Below are 18,886 nucleotides of genomic sequence, written 5' to 3' on the forward strand. Positions count from 1 at the left end.
TTATGATAGGTATCGTCCGCCCTCGTACCAGAAAATCATTGCCTTTAACTATCCTAAAATCCAATCTAATAGCATTCTTATGAAATACTTCAGAGAAGGTAACGCTTGAAATTTAATTTCTGTGAACAAATTAAATTTAAAGGTAATTGCGTCATTTGGTCCCGCTCTCCGATGCGAATTTGATAAGACTATTCTAATTTCCCGATTGCGATTATTGAAATTCGAAATACCGACCATTTTTAAACACTTGAGGAATGCCGAGATTCACCGGATTCAGATAACTGAACTTTTATAGCATTTTGTCTGATTTTTTAAAGGGTATCAATTAAGATTAATACGAGTACCTAGTAACGTTTGAACTTTTTCAAAGGATTGTGTTTGAGACTTTATTCGTGGGTGTTATCATTTTACTGAAATTTAAATTTATAATAAGTTGAGTGAAAGCTTAATTTCAAAGTTACTGATCTTTACCCGTATCACGACTCACTGACAGTGTCAACAATGACATATACGCTATCGTCTACGTACTTTACTTTCTATACATCTCGGTACAAGTTACTTAGACGTTAGCGTATATGTCAGTGTTGACACTGTCAGTGGCTCGTGGTACGGGTACTGCTTACTCATCTTGCTCACTCGACGTGTAATATGTTTTAACCCTTGAGGGTCCCTTTTCACGCTTTACAAACGATCATGACCGCAATCCGTCGTATGTGTATCCACATGAAATGCGTCCTACAGAAAAGCCTGTCTTATACTTATAACAAACATTGCCGGCTTTTATATATAGTAATCTAAGAGTTTGCTAAGCGGTGAAGAGTTGTATCTTCTTATTGATACTAAAATCGGTTTTACGAGGAAATTATGCCGCTGCAGCAATAACTTGTTTTACTGTTCCGTCCCGAGGGTCACTTCAAATGCGTTGCATTTCAAAACCTTTTTCTCAAATGACACTTTTCTGATGAAAAACCTATAATAAAATGGGCTAGCTAATTAATGTGCCACTTGACTGTCTGAATTAGTATCATTTTTTTATGATAATAGAATCGCCAAGGGAGAAGGATGCTACTTGTTGCCCAGCAAACCGGGCAGTGCAATCCTTGCGATAAGCACTGAGCCTTATTCGGATACAAAAATTCTGGTACTAAAATTGCGTTGCGATTGCACACAATACATGTAGCTGATACTTCAAGAACAACCCGAGCTAGCTATGATTATATTAGCTGTAGGTAGTGTTTTAAATCGACACGAGTTGCGAATTATCGTAATCGCTCGTGTATCGTAAAATTCGTAAAACGTTTTACAGTACAATCAGTACACAGGGCCTTTAAATTTTCGACGTGGTTACGTAAAGTGCTTATTATAGCACAGGGTGTCGTAATGGAGCACCAGATGTACTGAAATAGTACAATGTACTATTACGTTTTATTTGTATACGTCAAATCGACGGACCGAGAATGGTACCAACCGCAGGTCGGTAAAAGTACAAATACCAAAGGCGCGTCTGGACCATAATTCTTAAAAGTTACTAAACGAAATTACTTTGGCGTACATTTTTCTCAAAGTTACATTCCTTGTTTGTAATTCGTTTCCTTTTAATTTATCCTTTAAAAGTTATCCCGTTACGTTTATATAATTAAACTGTTGCATTAATCAGGTGTCGTTTGCGGGGGATATTTTTTATTGTCTTGTCAGTTTGTTGCGTCAGTATTTTAATTGGAGATTGTTGAAAACACCTTGTTACAGTGCAGTTATACTTCTAGCTCGGTTTGTGTTTTAGATACAAATAAATATTTTTTGTTCGCTGTTTGAAGTTAAGCCCCACGTTGGGCGCCACTTGTTGTGGTTGGTGTATATTGCAATTAACCTGTTTTGTTACAATTACAAGTAACTAACTAACCTAGAAAACTGAAATCTTATCAATATTATGTAAAAAGAAAAAAGTAGTAATAAAGTAAAAGTACTTATTAAATAACATTTCTTCAAATTCTAAACTCAACTGAAAAACAAGCCATAAACTCATCACCAGTAAGTGTAGTTTAGATTCGATATCATTCGATAGTTTCAATCCAATCTTATCGTCTAATCTAGAGAGTGACCCATTGCCAGGACAATAATGAACGTGTGCCTCCTAACCGAGACATGGTTTGTGTTTGAACAAACATTCTGTAAAGCTGATGGAAGTGACCGCCTTTTTGTTAGCATTGACTACTTAATGTATTACGATTTGCAACTTTTTAGTATTTTATACTTAACCATCATATTTTTCCTTCAATTTATTTGGGACAAAAAACAGTAACACACAGAGTTCAGACAGAAATCGAGTACAAAGGATAATAAAGTGTGAGACCAACAACATCGTCCGCAGATTACTAGATTATCTACTGACAAAGCTACAATATATATAGCGCATGGTAACAATACAAATGATATATGTATAAGTAAAATTAACAAAGCTACGATTACAAAATAGGTTTGTGGATGCAGTTACAAATTCATATTAGCAGAAGTACTTAGTCTTCATTATTAAAAGCCGGACCGACTGCCGAACCGACCAAGAGCATGGTTGGGTTATGCTCAAAGACTTCAGAGTGGGTTATTGTACCTATTTAGACTACATAATATAAGCGCCAATTGAACCATTCCACTAGCCCGGGGTTAACCGGTTAACCCTAAGTACACCATCCTAAGCGTATTTTAAGCACCGTAAATGCCGTGTGAATATTTATTTGAATTTAAAATCGGCAATTAGTAAACATAAACCGATTGCATTTTAAACGTCGTTTAAACTCCATCAGCGGAAACCGAATTTAATAATATTTACATTGGGCATTATTTTTTCACAAATAAGTTTGATTTTTATCAAGTATTATCAAACACTTATTACACTGATTTCTTTGCTGTTTTCCTCTGCTTCAACGTCGCACTAAACAGGGTAAAATTCTATTCTATTTTGACAGTTACAGAACTATAATATATAATATGAACAATTAAAAGTGCTTGTTGTGCTACTTGCATAAATAATATTTTGAATTTTTAACTTTAGATTTTATAAATGTTTTGCCTATTCCAGCTTCTGTATGTCATGGTGTTATTCATCGGTCATTGTGTGGCCCGAGGAGATCGATTTGCGGCTTCAACGGCTTGTCTCATGATCTGACATAGGCGTATAACGTATTAGTGTTTGTGCACAGCCAAATCGAACATTCCTAGGTAACTACTAACATAAATGGGTCATATACAGATTTAAAAACAAAAGTGCCTTCTTATGTAGACAATAGTTAATCAAGTTATTGATGATTTTATCACACATATCACAAAAAAAAAATTGTGCGAATTTTAGTTATACTTATCAGAAAATTTAAGAAATTCTGGATATGTCTGTATTGGATGTGTCCCATGAGACAGAGACATTAGTGTTTAGTTATATGTATGTATACTTGTATAGGTATGTATGAAATTAGTTCTCGAGATGCAGCAATGCTTTGAGGGTGAAGGTAATTTGACGATATGTGGTGCGGGTGATTAATCATAACATTCATAACAAAGTTGGATGCACCTACGTCTGACGGTTCTGGTGGGAAACTTTTAATGCAATAAAGACATGCTAGTATTAGTCTATTTATATTTGATTAATTATTATACGAGATTACATATTACCATAATCATCTTTACACAAAATTTTGTAGTTAGCTACGAACAATATGTATTAATAACATGACCAAACAGAATTAAGAAAAATGTTTGGATTTTCAACGCTAAACAGACGAAATATAAAAGAGCTATTGAGATTGTCTTAGACGAAGTGTTGTCTTCGATAAATTCATTTATTTCTTGCTTCTCGTGCCCGGTGTTTGACATTTGAAATTGAAGGCTTTGTAAGGCACCATGTAACTATTGACAAACAGAGTTACAACGTAATGTTCGGAGCCGTACAGCGTAATCTACATCAGCTGTCACACTTTAAGCCCTCCTACATTATTAATTAGTTGATAATATATCTTTATTTTTCAAAGTCGGATTTAGATTAAGTAATTGAAATATCAACAGTAAAGTAAAACCGCAAGCTATGTCGCAGTTTGCTAAACTTTCACAAGTGCGCGTTTCGATTTTGGTCAACAACTCTTCTGGAATGATCGACGAGTGGACGATACCTGAAGTAAATAGATATTGATTGTAATTGATGAATGAGTTCACGCAATTTTCTCAAGTGGGGAGCATAATTACAAATAGCAATTTTGCTAGACTTATATCGGGAGCTCGAGAACAATACAAAAGGTAATCATGGTTCATATCCCGGTCGATGTAAGTCTAGTGAAACTAACCGTGAAACATTCAAAACTGTTGAATAGCAATTTTGCTTACGATGTTATCGAAAAAATTAAATAAGATTTTCAGCTACGAGTAGTTTATCTTTTTTAAGTTACATAATTATATCCAACGTAGAACATTTTCAGAATACCTAACTATAACATTAAGTACTATGTAGGTAGACAACATAAACAACATTAAAGGCTGGGCCCCCTAATATGATGTATTAATCAATTTAATTGTTATAGAACTTTTGTCCTTTCTTTTATGCATTTTTCTTTCTTTTAAGATTTTTCTTAGTTTTCATACGAATATTATGTGACGAATAAATAGAACGGGTTAAAATAGTGTAAACGTCTAATATTCTACACGTCAATTCCAGCAGGTGCGTGGGCGCCCGCTGTCGGCGATAAAAATAAACAGAGAGGTGCGCCAGTTCACTACAGTAACTGATAATATTTTAACATTAAGTGTGTAAACCGATAAGACTTTCTATGATATTGTCTCTTTGACTATAAAAGATCTGCAGCCCACTTCACAAACTACTTTCCAAGATCTGAATCAACCATGCATAAATAAAAATATCAGATACATATGAAGATATTGCTCTGAGTTTAATATCACTCGCAGTGCACTCGCTTTAAATAATACGACGCAAGTAAGGTCAAAATAAAAGAAAATTAAGATGAATTTGTAAAGTTCGATCGACCCTCTTAGATCGCCTAAGATGACGTTAACAGCCCTGTCAACTGATTGGTAGTTCTTCGGACATGTTGGTATTAAAAATGACACAACTTAAAGTCAACACTTAAAGTCATATTTGTCAAATATTTATTGTAACATAGACACAGTTTGGTTCTTATTTCAGGAATCTAACAATTAACTTATTTTGAGACATTGTCAACATTCAAAGCCGGCACAAAATCATCTGATGACATAGATCAATTAAGTTATTCATAACTCATAAATAAATAGACTTCACGACGTGCCCTCGCAATATTTTACAGGCCTTATAGAGCATAGCGTCTTTTATTATTTGCTTGAAACCTTTTGTACAAATCGTACCTCACCTTGACTTAAAAAGAATATTTAATACTTAACTAGAAATAAATAGAAATCCTGGGATCGAGCTCACGAAACAAACATGTCACAGTTAGATTCGCAAATATTTAAGATGCCTGATTGTTTTGTAACTAATATTGTAATTTTGCCGTGTAAACGAACCAGCAATTAGTATAATACTATGTTTACTATAAAAAATATTAAATAGAAGGGTTGAATACATAAACAAACAACGGGTGCGTGTCGTTTGGATCCATCCGTTTGAACGAGAGGTACACGTTTTGGTCGCGCGAATGCGTTGAGCGTGAATGAGTATGTTTAGTTAGTAGTCCGTGCACTCAGTCATGCCTGTTATCAATTTAGCCAGGACGAATTCTATAGCCGACAATAATTAACCCCGTGAGTGCGAAACGACAGCAACGAGATTCCGTTTCTGCTAGGAGATTTCAGATCGCATTTTTAACCGACTCTTGTGAAATGTACCTACATAGAGTAATATAAGTAAAAAAAGAGGGATAAGTCCGTACATCAGTTTTCTTACCAAAACGCGAATTATTTCGTAGTCGACATCTAACGTCAAGTAGTGGAAATATCAGTACCGCTACTTGACACCAGATATCACAAGTGTCGCTACTGACGAAAAATGTACTACTAAAACAATTTACAACTAATATTATAGAAGGAGTTGAAAATAGAGTTCCGGTTAATCCGGTTATAATAACTATTAGCTGAAAATTGTTGAGCATTAGAGTTTTTGTTCATCGCGATATCTATTTTCGACTAGCAGTACTGATACCACTACTTGACGCTAGATGTCGGCTACGAAATAACTCGCGTTTTGTTAAGAAAACTGATGTATGGAGTTAGCATTCTATCTTTACTTATATTACTCTATGGTACCTATTATTACGAGTAAGTTCGATAATTATGTCTTTCTTGAAGAGTAAATTTTCGGAAATGTTTATATTTAGATTTAAGCTGTGCAAAGACAGACTCACGAGGTCTACAGCTGACAGAGCCACAAGTAATTTTTTTGAGCATTTTTCGCGATCAGGACAAACAAGACACGTACCTAGATTACACGTATAACAGCCACCTCTATTCTTCTCCTGCACACAGGTGCATTAAATATATAATGTCAAGAATATTGTCACGAGTAAAGGTCAATAGACAAAAAAAGAGTCACAACAGAACGAGAATGATGAGTCCTCGAGATGGCGCACGGGCTCATTAGTTGGCGTGAATAATAGACGCCACGGGAATACACGTTACGACTTATTACGTAGTTTCCTTGATGCATACAATTTTTAAAAGTCTGTGTTGCTATTTTTTTTAAGTATTTTACACCCTCGATATCACCTGCGCGGATTTAGGTGGGATACAAAAGAAGAGAACGCTACACAATTTAACAATGAATAAATGAAAAGCAGTCAAGCGAGATTCAAGAAATAAATTTGTTTATTTTACTGCAACTATTGAAATAAGAAAAAAAAAAAGAAAAAGAAATTCAAAGGTGTATGTGAAGTCCCCAATCCGCATTGGGCCAGCGTGGGGACTATAGCCCAAGCCCTCTTGCGAGTGAGAGGAGGCCTGTGCCCAGCAGTGGGACGTATATAGGCTGAATTATTATTATTATTTGTATCTCCGTTACAAACTCTCGGGTTTTTAAGTCCGGTCATTTATTAGGCGTGCGTGGGGATATAGATCCAACACGTAGAGGCCGTTTGGAGAGCTTTGATGTCATGTAGAACGCCTGCTGGAACCCGTTCACGGGTACATAAATAGATACCCGTAAACCGTATTATTATTATTATTGAAATAAGTACCTACATATTTTCTTATGCGCGCTAGCATTTTACAGAATTATTTTATAACAACACCTATCATCCAATCGGTGAAAAATAATTGTATTTGCAACAGCGCTACAAATCCATGACCGGAAGCTATTCCGATAACCGGGTAACGTCGGGTATCCCAAAACTCCTCTCTAACCAACGAATGATTGGCATGACGTAACCAGCTCAGAGCTCTCAATTTTAGAAACGCTCTAAAAATATATGCCGGACACGTTCCCGAATTTAAAAGTAAATTATAGGATTATCTCGAATTCTGGTTTCATTAAATCCCTGTTCACATATCACGTAGATTTTTCCGTAGATACATACATACATAATTACTCAAATTTGACCTTTTTGTATGAGGATAATAAATGCGGTGCCCTATTGATATTCCGAAAAAAAATACGCCGATTTTTGTTTCGCCGACAACAATTCGCAGACGGGTTGTTTGGCAGAGTAACGATTCGCCGAATCTCGTTACGCATAATAGTCGATTGCGAGAGTAGTCAATAAGCAGAACATTGATACGCATATTTACTATTCGTAGAATAATCATTTAGTAACTGTCATAATTACCCGAGAAACCATTGGTCGAAACACAATAGGTCGAATGTTCATTTGGCATTAATATTGAATGTTCGTTTTTTTAGCATTAGAAAAAAGGTAAACAATCTTGACGTGTCTTTTAATTGAAAAACTCTTTTTAAAAATAAGTCATGGCAAATATGTAACATTCACGAATCTAATACGATCATTTATATTCTTCTGCTTTCATAATACTTAGTTACTGATTTTTAAAAAGCGTTTTTCAATTAAAAGACATGTCAACTTCGCTTACCTTCTTTCTAATGCTAAAAAAAAATTATAAAATAAGGTGAGATTTCAATTATTGATGAAGTGCACATGATGATTGTTGATGATAATGATGATGATTTTTTTAAAGTAGTATGTTTAGCGATTCCTCCAGCACCCATGGTCCGATTTGAGTTATTCTTTTTTTGTTTGAAAAAAGTTACCTGCGAGGTATTCCCATAACAATTTTAGTTCTGATCTGATGTTGTAATTCATGAGGAATTGACGGAACCCCTCAATTTTTAAAGGCATGTGTATTATGATTTCGGTATTTTCTAAAGTAACTCAATCATTTCCTCCTGAAATCCACCAATTTCATGAAGTGCAACTGTAGCCTTACCACGAGTTTGACACCACATATTCGCTAACTTCTTCGTAACTTTATATACATATACTTAACGCATTTACTTAAAAAATGATAAAATTTTATTTCATTCTTTTGTTTCGAAAATAACGACTTATATGTAAAATGTGAAACGTTATTCGACTAAACATTGCTTAAACGAAACGATTACTCTGCCAAATGGAAATCGTCCAATAATCGTTCTGCGAATTTACACAGAAGCAAACTGAACGATATGTGAACCAAGAGTCTACGTAACGTTAGTTGACCAGAAGTTACATTGACAAATAAATGACTCTGCGAAACGATGTTCGGCGAATCGTTGTCCGCGAATCGATGATCTGCTAAAAGTTTATCGGAGAATCATTAGGTACCCAATAAATGCATTATTAATTTAAACCGGACCCAAATTACCTGTACAGGAGAAGCTTAAATAAAAAATATTCAGTGGACAAAATTTCACACCAAAAGTATTATTCGGAGCCGGACTGATCAGGCCCGGGTTTCCGGTTCGATTTCCGGCTTGTTATTCTCATGAATAATGCTACAAATACATAAAAGGAAATGTATAAAAGAAAATCGCCAACGGACAGGGTCCCACAGTAATTATGATGAGCATGCTTCTTTTGTGCTCACATCTAAAACTGTCACAGAAGTAGGTATTGTATTTTATTAACGCATTAAAATTAATGGTTTGAAACATCGAAATGTTGGTATTATTATATTGCTCAAACTTTGTGATCACGTCAGTAGTGTAACGTATGATCAAATAGGGCAAGTACAAAGATTGCATAAAATTTCCGATTTGTACCCATTCCTTATATTACTCTAATTGCTAAAAATACCAATAGAGAATCTGTGTACCTCTACTTCCTGCTTAAATTTTATGGTAAAGTTACGTCCTTTAGGACTTCACTTAAAAAATAAAAGGTTTCAAATTTGCCATATAAAAGTTGATAACAGTTACGATGCAAGCAACAAATTTATATGGCGAATAATTATATCGTTACTACCTACTACTATCTACAGTGATTACGATTTGGATTTTGTACAACATCTAATAATAGTATTTTTCTTATTTACTGTACAGTATGTTTATAATGTTTTTAATATTTTAAGAATAGGCACTTATGAAAAAAATGTTTGCAGAATATTCATCGGGTAGCACGACACGATGACTTCGTTAAAAGTTTGCTGCTAGATTATTATAACATTTTCCGGTCCCAGTTAGCAAGTCAATTACTAGCTTGTCCTTGTAACAGTTTCATAACTAATATTTTATAATGCAATTAAAGCAAACCGAAACCATGTAGACTACTGAATTAAATTTGTGATGGATGATAATTATTGATATCATGACTACCAAAATTTTTGGTTAAAAATTGACAATTTGAACAGAAATAATATTTAACAGTTTGAATGCCGGATACCTACATTGGCGTACAAATGTTTTTATATGTGCACAATTTAATAATCAGTCACTTTTATATCGTCAATCCGCAAACAATTAAATTAGATTGAACTAATTGAGCGACCAAATTAAATTAACTAGTCACGTCTGATTTGTACCCAAATTAGTAGTTAAGCCTTCGGGCTCCGAATTCGTTTAACACTTATGAATATTCAAGCCGTAGATTTGGGCTTTGGGGTTTGAGCAAATGTTTTAGTGGTCACTGGCCGCAAAAACTTTAGGTTTAGCTTAGTTTGCATCTAGTGCAGCGGAGAGAATGCTTAGAGTTAGACCAAGAAAAGTCTGCAACGATTTTGATAGCATACGCAGTGCTACGTACAGCATACGTACTTATCTATCAAGGCCAGGCACAGAAATGACTATTTCATGGTCTGTCCGTTAGTGATGAACGGGGTTTTAATTCGTATAATAAAATCGATAAAAGCAAATTGTTTCATTATAATTATACAATCAGCAGCAGAAGTAGCTAAGCGATTAAGGGGTCCAGAATGATCTAACCACCTGTTATTTTCATTGTAATAAAGTTGTGCTCCGATAATTTTGCGATCCGCTTAGCAACTTCAGCTACTGACTCTTAGGCCCTGGTCTCCTATAAACGCCATCGGCCGCTTACAGCGTCTGCGTCACGATGCTTACTATAGAGATGTACTGTTGTGGTCTGTTTTAGACGTCGACGTCAGCGTCTTTTTTGTTCAAAAACGTTGACGCTGACGCCAGACGCCGCGTACAGCATAAAATAGGAGACCAGGGCCTTATGGTTATGGTTATCAAACTACATCGCCCCTATTAGTTATAAAATCTCGTCCACAAGATACATTTAAATCAGTCATTAGGTTATTCTCCGTCCAGTCGAAGAAGAGTGTTATTTCTAATGAAGATTTAAATCTTTTAGCCTGCAAGCATCCAAGGTCTTGTTTATTTTAATTTTAAACAAAATGTTTAAGTATACACTCCGTTTATTCTCAATTAATAAAAAAAATATTGATACAGAGAAAAAGATGGAGCCTTAAAAAAATAACACTGAGTACTTCGAAGTTTGAAAAAGTATATGTAGCTTGAAATGCCATTGACAAGTTTAATTTCCAAAGGCAGTGGTTTCTTAAAGGTGACTTGAAATTGCCTTAGTTTTGACACCTCATTACCTGACTGCCTCCCGTGGGGATACATTGAAATGTAATAATCTAGTTTCAAAATAATAAACATAATTATTTATTCCCAGAGGTATACGAGAGTTTTAATCGAATTGTATAAATCTTGGGGGAAAAACAAAATAAGAAAATAAAAATGATGACGCACTATCGGGCTTTGTTTTTCATTAATAATTTTCGTCATAATAATTTTGATAAAATTAAACTTAAATGAATAAAAGCTATTATTTATTTATATTACGATGTCCGAATCTTGCGGGAGATTTATTTTTATTTTTGTAAATCAACAATTGGACCACGCGTTGCCAACCACAGATCTACTTCTGTAATGAAGCGTCATAAATCCCAACTTAATCCCAATTTGGGCTTGTCCGTTTACGAGTGTGAGCTCGCATAATCGCTGACATATGATCCTGTGTTTGAACAACTTTGATCGCTCAACTGCGGTATTTGATTTAATGTGTTATGTGAGCCTAAATTTATTAGTTTCCCATTAGAATTGTTAGCTTAGAGCCTAATAAAAAAGACTGGGCTTTTTTATTATTAGAACATGATATTTATAAACCGAATGTTGCAATATTGCAAGTTGTCCACACGTCGATGTTTAACTATTAATTAATATTTTAATGTCATTAATAATTTCTAGCATCGATTTTTACAAGAGTAAAAAAGTTAGCTAATTTCTATAATGAACATTGCGGTTGAAGCCCAGTACTTCTAATCTTTATAATTTAGTTAACACCGATTAAGATTGATGCTACAAATTGTATAATGTGATAAATGGTGCGGCACTCCATTTGAGAATTTATAAGTACGAGAATAAATTAAACTTTTTATGCTCAATCAAAAAGTCCTCATTTGATGAGTAAGGGCCTTTGGCTACGGCGTAGCACCTGCTACGAGGTTCGTAGCGAGTGCAAGCGCAAGTATGGACGACTCAAACTGCCGTATTCGAACTTCAAGATATTCACAAGAGACGACACGTACTAGATCCATTCTAGATACGTTATAGTTTAGATATCAACTAGTTCTCTTTTGCAGCGCAATTCGGGCAACCAATGTCACTTTTACGTTAGATAGAGTAAGATATCTATTAGATGTGAATTGGATCTCTAAGTCATATCCTGTGGAAATCGTTCAAAAGTATCTCCAGAATCGCGCAAATGTCAAATTTGACAGGTTAGATCTTAAACATATCGTTATCGTATCTTGGTGATGTCTAAAGGATGTTTAATAGATGTCTATTTCAAAATCCGAATCGGGCCTATACAATACATTATGCACCCCTGGCTGTCTTAAGCTATGCTGGGGCCCTTGGGCACATAAGAATTTGGGGCCCTTTTGGAAAGTAAAGAAAGCGAATTAAACTAACATTTTTCTACTATGATCTTCTATTTATTATGGATAATCAAATATACAGTTACTGTCTGTCCTTCGGGGCCCCCTGAGGATGGGGGCCCTGGGCACGGGCCCCGTGTGCCCTTATGGTAAAGACGGTACTGATAATGCATCGTGATTGTTGAACTTTAGAACAAGTGCACTTTTCTATAACTTTATGAACTAGCGCTTACTTTTTTGTGTAAGTTTCCAGATTTTAGAAAATACAACAAAAAACTATAAAGGATTTAATGCTTAATATATATTCAGTTTAGGGTCTAAAATATACTTATGTTAAGTTTGTTGGTTTGCTTGAAACAAATTACTATGAAATGCATTAAAATTTGTAAGAAATGACACCAATAAAATGTATATAGCGAAAAACATTTTTATGAATTTAATAGGTTTAGTTTGACAAACATACTAAACAAAAGTTACGGCGCGATTCGGGAAATGAATTAGAGATTAACTAGATACGATATAGTAAAGATATGTGACGTCTCACGGCAAAAGGTATCTTATGGCGGCTGGCGCCGCGATTCGGGAAATGAATGAGAGATTCGCTAGATATGAAATAGTAAAGATATGTGACGTCCCACGGCAAAAGGTATCTTATGGCGGCTGGCGCCGCGATTCGGGAAATGAATGAGAGATTCGCTAGATATGAAATAGTAAAGATATGTGACGTTCCACGGCAAAAGGTACCTTATGGCAGTTGGCGCTTACGCTATTATTAATTCCGCTCCAATATTATTGCGGCGTTATGCGACGTAAGCGCCAACCGCCATAAGGTACCTTTACCCGTGGGACGTCACATATCTTTACTATATCGTATCTAGTTAATCTCTTTCATTTCCCGAATCGCGCCTTTAGACTTACAACATTATTGCGTTTATGGAATCTAGTACCCGATTTCAGTTGAAATCATTAATTAGAGTTAGGAAATAACTGTAATTTAAACCTTAATTTCAGAATTTCTCTAAAAACTATATGACAATTACACCACTTTTTCTTCGATCTCATCTTCAATAATTAGTATGTAACAATAAATCGGTGACGTATTTTATACAAAAGTGGTGTGTCTGCTAGTGTAATATCTGTGCCTTTATTCGCCAAGTTCCAGACGCCAGGCGAGGCTGCGCATCTTTCACCGAGATTATTATTTTCTGTTTTGCATATTCAATCAATTGGCTTTCTTCGTATAACTTTCAGTCAATCAGTATAGCAGTTCTTGAAGTCTTGGCTTAAGACAATTTAAATTAGGTGAACTGTGAACTACTAACTTAGTAGCATTAAATACTTGGTAGATATTACTTTCATACTTTAACAAAACAGGTTTTTTTGATAACGTACGACTACTACTACAACTATTTGCATATTTTGCCTTTAGTGTCTCTCACTACGCTCTATATTTTGTGAACTATAACTAAATAGTGGTAACAATTCTTGGCATTATCTAGTTGCCAAGCGGACTCCAGGTTCCAATGAGACGTGGCTTTTGACGAGCCGGATAAATGGCAGGAAAACGATGATGATTGCAACTACATACTCATTACATTACCGTAAATTGAGGCACACTTCTAGAAACAAAAACTTTACCTACTTAATATGTAGTAATTACTTATTTATGTTAGGTAAGTATGATTGCTGAAGTAATAATTTATTAACATTATTATTTAATAATATCTAAAAATAACCTGGTAATCGCTACTGTAGTAGGCATTACAAAGGTCAGCTCCAAACTTCGTAAGTCGCAAGGGATTTTAGGTTTATTATCAAAATTGATAACAGAATTCCATTATTTCATTCTCAACAATAGGAAGGTAACATAAATACTTGTCCCCAAAACTTTCACCTCAAGAGCCTTCTGTTTGACGCGCGAAGTTTACAAATTTGTCGAAGTTTGCGGTTGAAGAAATGTTTGCGTGATTATTTGATTTGCGTAGAAACATTTGTACGATGCCCGCTAATATGCTTTCAAATTGCTTAGTGGATTTATTCAATTTAAATATTAACTTCAAGATATTTTCTATAAATTAAGAGTCTGTACTACTGAAGTTTTTTTTTCAAGGAAAATGTTTATTAATATAAATTATTAAAGAACATGAATAGGAATATAAAACTGACTACAATGAAAATAACTAAAACTAAAAATTTAAAATACATATCAATGGTTGAATACTGAATTATATTTGAATATTTCTGTACAATTTTTTTTGTAATATTTATTATACAGTTTTTTTGCGAATTAGAGAGTAAAATACTAGGATCTATGAAATATTACTTAAAATAAACTGTTATTTTCAATGGTAAATACTGGGTTTCCCTACATAAGGTAAACGTACTAGTGCTCGACATGCTAATGCCCAATAGATGACACCTTGCTGTCACCTATATTGGCAATGACTTAAGTTTCAAGATGACATGTACTGGGACCGCGTCGAGCACCATTACGTTTACCTTATAGTGACTATTGAAATCCGACAGTGAGTTGTTAAGTATGTAGTGTGTTTAAATTACTCAATTATGTTTGTTTAATTTCAGATTACCTCCCGCACCCTTCTCTGTCAGGTGAGTGTGACATAATAGATATACCCAAATTATATAACGACTTTCTTCTTTGAATACCGAAATTCAGGTAACTAATAGTCCATACTATACTACTTACAACTATGGTCCAATTTTTAACGTTCATTAATTGACGAGTATATTTGATTTGTACTCGTTACATTTATTTTGGACCTTAGACATACTAAATTGCTATGATAATTAGCTAAAGATAATATATGTAATACGTACAATTCATAAGTATTTGAACTTGAAGCTTGAACTAATACTTTATCTACGTAATTTAAAAAAAAATCTTTATATTTTACTGGAACTTGAATTCGGACCGTAGTTGTAAGTAGTGGGCTAAAGTTACCTGAGTATACGGTACAACTCTAGCATATATCTCGTTTTGTTAAGCTATTGAAGAATGATAGACACTTTTTAGGCGTAGTCTGATCCGCTATTTTTGATGCTGACTTTACGTTGTAGGGTCTGTCACCTGGCCCCAATTTCACCACGGTGACAGGTGCGACAATTGTAAAATCAGTGTTGCTGACGTTACAGGCATCCATGGGCTACGGTTACTACTTACCATCGGGCGGGCCGTATTCCTGTTTGCCACCATCATTGTATTATTTAAAAAAACTTTATTATATCGGAAAAAAACAGATATTTCTTTTGCGAAGTTTCTGACAATTGTCAAGATTTAGAAGAATTGTAGGTAATTCTTGACAGGTAATGAGTTATATGTCGGAATTTCGTGACAATTGTAGTGTTTCTTGTGACAATTGTCATAAACTTAGCAAAAGAAATATCAGTTTTTTTTCGATATAATAAAGTTTTTTTTAATAAAACAATGATGGTGGCAAACAGGAATACGCCCGCCCGATGGTAAGCGGTAACCGTAGCCCATGGATGCCTGTGACGTCAGCAACAGTGATGTTTTACAATTGTCGCACCTGTCACCGTGGTGAAATTGGAGCCAGGAGACTTAAATCGGAAACAATTTACCATTCACTTTCTGTGCCAACAAATAGGGCACTCCTTTGCTGCCACAGCCATTTATGCACACTACTTTTTAACACAAATGTTGACTTGCAAAGTTAAACGAACTCTTTAGTCCTTAGTAGATAAAGTATGTATATTCTCAATCTCAGCGCACTTCTATACGTTATAATGCTAATGCAATCAGTGTCCGTTTCAAAGACAATTATGTAAAATCACTTATCTAGTTAATTAAACGCGTGTCTACAATCACGGCTGCATACATGCTTCTTAGAGCGGCAAGGACGACTAGAGGCTGATTCGGACTGTCATTTTATACCAATTTTATATAAATAATCTATCATATTTGACGGCGAGCGGCGTAAAACGTTTGATTGATTATAAATCTTAATTTAGGACACGTTTGCCTAGATTTTTCATTTGTTAAATTTGAAATAAATAAGCGTTTTATGTCGGAAGTCGGTGTTGCTCGAAGGTTTTATGTGTATAATTTATTATATATGTCAGAACTCACAGGGTTAACTTAGGAGTCGGACCCTCCGTGTAGGTACCTACGTATGGAAAACTTTAACATATAACAATTACGACAAGAATAGCGACCGTATGACTCATTAAGCAAAATGTGAGACGCAATACACATTGGACCAAGAAATTGTATAGGTGGAATATCACCCTTAGCGACGACGTCAGAGTTGGTTGCAGAAAAATTTTGAAAGAAAAACACAGATAACCTACTCACTCCACCTCGGTCAACACCACGTCTCGTACTGCATATAAAATTATTAAACTGCATAAAAGATGAAAAATACGAAATGCTCCCGTTCGATTTAGCGAAGGAAATGGAAACCGCTCTTTTGCCAACACTCGATATATTTCTATTAAGATTGGTAGCAATGAAAACTGTCTCAATCCACCAGTAACTGGGCAGTATCAGACATATTTTAATATAAATAAACTGTTTTTTACGTTAAGACAAACAATTTGTAGATGTACGTATACAATTTTGCATGTTTAAATCTGTTAGTAAATAGCTAATAATAGACTAGGAATCCTCTAGACCGAGTTTAGAGCAATTATTTCATGCAACCGATGATGCCAAAAATGCGGGGGTGCGCGGGACGAGGTGAGCGAAGTCCCGTGCCGTGATTGGTCCGTTCAAACGACGAACGAGTTCACGGACGTCACACAAAGACACTTTCGACTCGAACATGGAGTAAAATTACCGTATGCGTGGCAGAGGGGGTAGCGCGACTATGCTCAGTCTGGAGGATGTTTTGTCTGTGAGAATATCAGATACAAAATGCCAAAATACTTCTTCTATTAAACTAAATTAAGATTGCGGGATTTTTGTTTGCAAAGTATTGCTTGTATAATTTGTAAATTATACGTATAATAACTCCCGGCTCTATTCCCACATATGGTTGTTTACTGTAAATAACGTTTCAATGCTCCGGAGACAAGATATTCGAGTATGTTGGTTGTTTGGTTAACCCTAATATTGCGAAATCCTTTCCCAAAAAAATATTTGTAATAGTTCAACTTGTACCTAGATAGAAGTACGAGATATTAAGAGAATTGTATTGTGTTGTTTGGTAGCAACAAGTAGGATATCATAATAAATATTGATAAGTACATTTGTGATCTGATCACTGTTCGATTGTTTTCTGGACATCAGCCCAAATAACTAAATATAAACCATAACAAACAACATTATGTTATGATTCCGATAACAATTGTAAAAAAGTGCTAACCCAAATTATTTTAATAGGATAGGTAGGTACTTACACATATGGTAAGACACTTATCGACCTTATTCTGTAAGCTCTTAGAAGCTCGTAACGTACCTTGAGCAAGCAAGTCGTTAATAGCGAGTACTTCACTCCTCTTCACTCTTTCTGCGCCATTGTGTTCCGAGTACTCATGCCATTCATGAGCTGTCGTTATTCGGGTTTATTTATTTAGCTCTACTCTGGTATATATAAATTGTCAATTCAGAATGCTTTAAGGATGTAAGAAATGTTATTGAAACACACGCGGATGATTAAAGATTTGAGAGGAGTTTGTGAAACAGTCCACAATCTGTGAACAACGCTTCTTAAGTTACTTTCGCCATATAATGAGAAGGGGAGACGAAAGTTTGGAAAGGTTAATCGTTGTTGGCAATACTGATGGCAAAAGGCCACGGGGCCGTTCACCAGCACGATGGACTGACCACCTCAAAGGCGAGGAACCAGCTCAGAAATTCTACGAGGCGATGGACCGGATCGATGGCGAGAGTGTGTTCGTGCCCGGACAAAACCCACCAACCACGATCATCAGTCATGATGGATGCGACCAAGAAGAAGTGAAACAAATATTGCGGGAACAAAACTTTTTTACAAGACTAAAAAGTAAAAATAAGGAAGTTCCACGTATGCATTGCATCCCAAAATGCTTGAGAGATTTGGACATCTAAGCGGGACGGACATAGGATAATTCGCCAATAACTGGCCACTTTTAGTAACTGGCCGCCCAGTGCAGTGCAGTGCAGTGCAGTGCAGTGCAGGTGGCTGGCCAGTTACTAAAAGTGGCCAGTTACTGGCGAATTACCCTACCTAAACTAAATACTTAAGATTACTTAGTCTGTTTTTTCATTTTCTTAATTTTACTTTTTGACAAAAACTTTCTTACCGACTGCACGAGTTGTTTTGTTTAATAAAGTGTTGTGTAGGGAAAGCTAAGAAAGTAAATGATAATTTAAGATCATAACGCAACGACAGCAGATGCAATATATTAAGTAGGGCGGGTACAATTTTAGAACTTTGTTGTTCTCTTTTTATTGAAATTGTATTTACAGGATTGTTAATCTGTCTAGTACATACCAGAAATCGAAAGCTACCCAAATAATGTCCTTCAAAGTGGAGTGTACAAATTCTTCAAGCAAACACTC

At 35.3% G+C, this 18,886-nt stretch overlaps 1 protein-coding gene across 1 annotated transcript in view; it reads left to right on the plus strand.

Annotated features, from left to right (window-relative positions):
- LOC134792407 (short neuropeptide F) overlaps positions 1-18,886 on the plus strand; it is a 95,718-nt gene that overhangs the window by 20,203 nt on the left and 56,629 nt on the right. Inside the window, exon 2 of the mRNA XM_063763701.1 lies at positions 14,947-14,973. Within this exon, the coding sequence (XP_063619771.1) occupies positions 14,947-14,973 (27 nt within the window). The remainder of the gene's footprint in view (positions 1-14,946; positions 14,974-18,886) is intronic.

The sequence above is a fragment of the Cydia splendana genome, chromosome 7 (assembly GCF_910591565.1).
Source record: "Cydia splendana chromosome 7, ilCydSple1.2, whole genome shotgun sequence".
Taxonomy (NCBI): domain Eukaryota; kingdom Metazoa; phylum Arthropoda; class Insecta; order Lepidoptera; family Tortricidae; genus Cydia; species Cydia splendana.